This window comes from Postia placenta (assembly GCF_002117355.1).
Source record: "Postia placenta MAD-698-R-SB12 unplaced genomic scaffold POSPLAscaffold_367, whole genome shotgun sequence".
Lineage (NCBI taxonomy): Eukaryota > Fungi > Basidiomycota > Agaricomycetes > Polyporales > Adustoporiaceae > Rhodonia > Rhodonia placenta.
Window position 1 is genome coordinate 1 of NW_020170198.1, and position 2,381 is coordinate 2,381.

Below are 2,381 nucleotides of genomic sequence, written 5' to 3' on the forward strand. Positions count from 1 at the left end.
AAGCCATTGCCTGCACCAGGTTGCATTCTGGTTGCGCTGGGATGGGTATTGAGTTGTCCTAGTCTCCCTGTGGGACTTGGCAGATCAGGGGGGGTATGTCACAATGTGCTCTGCCACAGTCCCCTGATCGGCCTAGGACGATCCCCCGGTGGCGGGAGCCACCACACCATGTGATCACATGGTTGTATCAATTGCGGAGCAATCGGACTGGAGCAGAGCTCCGGCCACACTTCTTTTGTTCCATTGTTCCTGTGGCCAAGTGGCCCTTGTTCTCCTTTTGGACTGCTTTGTTCTTTTCTCTATTGTTCTGCCGTGGGAATGCTTTCCTCTGCTCATGTATATATAGAGCTCTGTAGTGACCCTTTAATATACACTTCTGTGACCCACTTCGACTTCAGCCCCACTTGTGGCATTCAGTCCTTCAGTGCTAGTCCTGTGCAACTGCTCCCTGCGTCGCCTTTTGATACATCATACGTCAGGGACTGCTGATGTGGGGGCAAGCGCTGTTGGCAAGGCGGGCCAAGCAGAATCCGCAGACTCGGACTCCGAGACTCCTTCTTTACTCGCACTCTCTTCAGACTCAGGCTCTGGTGCAGGGTCTGGAGGGATATTTCCTCACGTTTGACTTGGACCAGCGACTGGTTGAGGAAAACGGGAGCTGGGGGAGACAGGGCAAGAGTGCCACGAGGTAGATCAAGATGCGAGGATGCTTCGAAGACCGAGCGGATGTTGCGCTCTTCGGATTGCTTTGTAACATGGGAAATCCTGCTCGATTGATCAGGGGGTCCGATTGGGGCACAGCTGCTGCTCACAGATGATGATAATAGTCTCAGGGCCATCTGGGAGGTAGACGTCGACGAGGTCCTGAGAATCGAAGGCATGAACTTGGCCTTGACAGGCAGCCATGATGGATGGGGGAAGGACGGAGAGGTGCACGTACTACAAAGGCCATGCTATACTAGCTTACACCTACGGCACCCGAAGTAACACTAGGGTTCGCAATTCACATGGGGCCCAGTACTGCTTTTGACTAATATACAGCAGGAACCTAGTCCATGTGTCCGTAAGGACAAGCACTGCCCACTGAAGTGCAGGTGCTGAAAGGTTCATTCCCTGAGTGGTGGCGATGTATGTACGCTATCTATGTATCATAGTGTATAGTAGGGGTGCGCACCACCTGACCTGTAGGAAAGGAAAAATGAGTGTTTGGGTTCCGAGAGAACACCGGTAGCGGTGAGGAGTTTTGACCTAATGTTGTGACTTAGGGTCGAGCGACTGGGGAAACACAGACAGGGGACGCTGGGAGCATTCAACTGGGTCTTACCGAAGCGATGGCGAGCTGATGCTTAAACCTAAGGCTAGGGATAAGAAATGTATTAGTTGGTGAAGGTAAGTAAAAGATACAAGGAAGCTTACTGACCTAGGGACAAGAGGTCGAAACTGAGTTCCCTAGGGCAGCAGGGGCCGGCTTATATACAGGGAAAGATGAGGGCAGACTGTGCGCACTGGTCTGTGCACAGCATGCTAACACGGCCCCGGGGGCCGGTGAGTCAGAGTGGTTGTGTCAGCAGAGCCCAAGCTATGCCGCGCACTGCTGCCCCGTCTAATCTAATCGTACAGTAGATAAGGACTTGTCCGTTCGTATCAAAAGGCGACGCAGGGAGCAGTTGCACAGGACTAGCACTGAAGGACTGAATGCCACAAGTGGGGCTGAAGTCGAAGTGGGTCACAGAAGTGTATATTAAAGGGTCACTACAGAGCTCTATATATACATGAGCAGAGGAAAGCATTCCCACGGCAGAACAATAGAGAAAAGAACAAAGCAGTCCAAAAGGAGAACAAGGGCCACTTGGCCACAGGAACAATGGAACAAAAGAAGTGTGGCCGGAGCTCTGCTCCAGTCCGATTGCTCCGCAATTGATACAACCATGTGATCACATGGTGTGGTGGCTCCCGCCACCGGGGGATCGTCCTAGGCCGATCAGGGGACTGTGGCAGAGCACATTGTGACATACCCCCCCTGATCTGCCAAGTCCCACAGGGAGACTAGGACAACTCAATACCCATCCCAGCGCAACAGAATGCAACCTTGGGTGCAGGCAATGGCTTGGTGAGACAGTCTGCAAGCATGTCCGTAGTGGGGATGTAGGAGGGCTTGATGCGCCCAGCCTCCACAGTGTCTCTGAGCCAGAAAGTGCGCAGGTCGAGGTGCTTCATGCGCCCATGGTGCTCAGGATTCTTGGACACATTGATGCTCGACTGGTTGTCCATCTGCAGGGGTGAGGGAGTGTCCACTGTGTAGCCAAACTCAGCCATGAGATTGCGCATCCAGAGTATCTTCTTGCCTGCATCCACTGCAGCAACATACTCAGCCTCTGTAG

General features: G+C 53.1%; 2 protein-coding genes across 2 annotated transcripts; one reads left to right on the plus strand and one right to left on the minus strand.

Annotated features, from left to right (window-relative positions):
* Positions 1 to 413: 413 nt before the first annotated feature.
* POSPLADRAFT_1163181 (hypothetical protein) lies at positions 414 to 906 on the minus strand (the record flags this gene model as incomplete). The annotated part of the gene is made up of 2 exons (XM_024487771.1): positions 414 to 658; positions 813 to 906. 2 exons carry the CDS (start codon positions 904 to 906, stop codon positions 414 to 416), a joined length of 339 nt encoding a protein of 112 aa, XP_024332575.1.
* Positions 907 to 1,032: 126 nt separating this feature from the next.
* On the plus strand, positions 1,033 to 1,544 carry POSPLADRAFT_1100158 (hypothetical protein; the record flags this gene model as incomplete). Its single annotated transcript, XM_024483195.1, has 2 exons — positions 1,033 to 1,094; positions 1,454 to 1,544. Coding segments are annotated over 2 exons (153 nt in total), but the record flags the coding sequence as incomplete, so codon positions are not given.
* Positions 1,545 to 2,381: the final 837 nt, after the last annotated feature.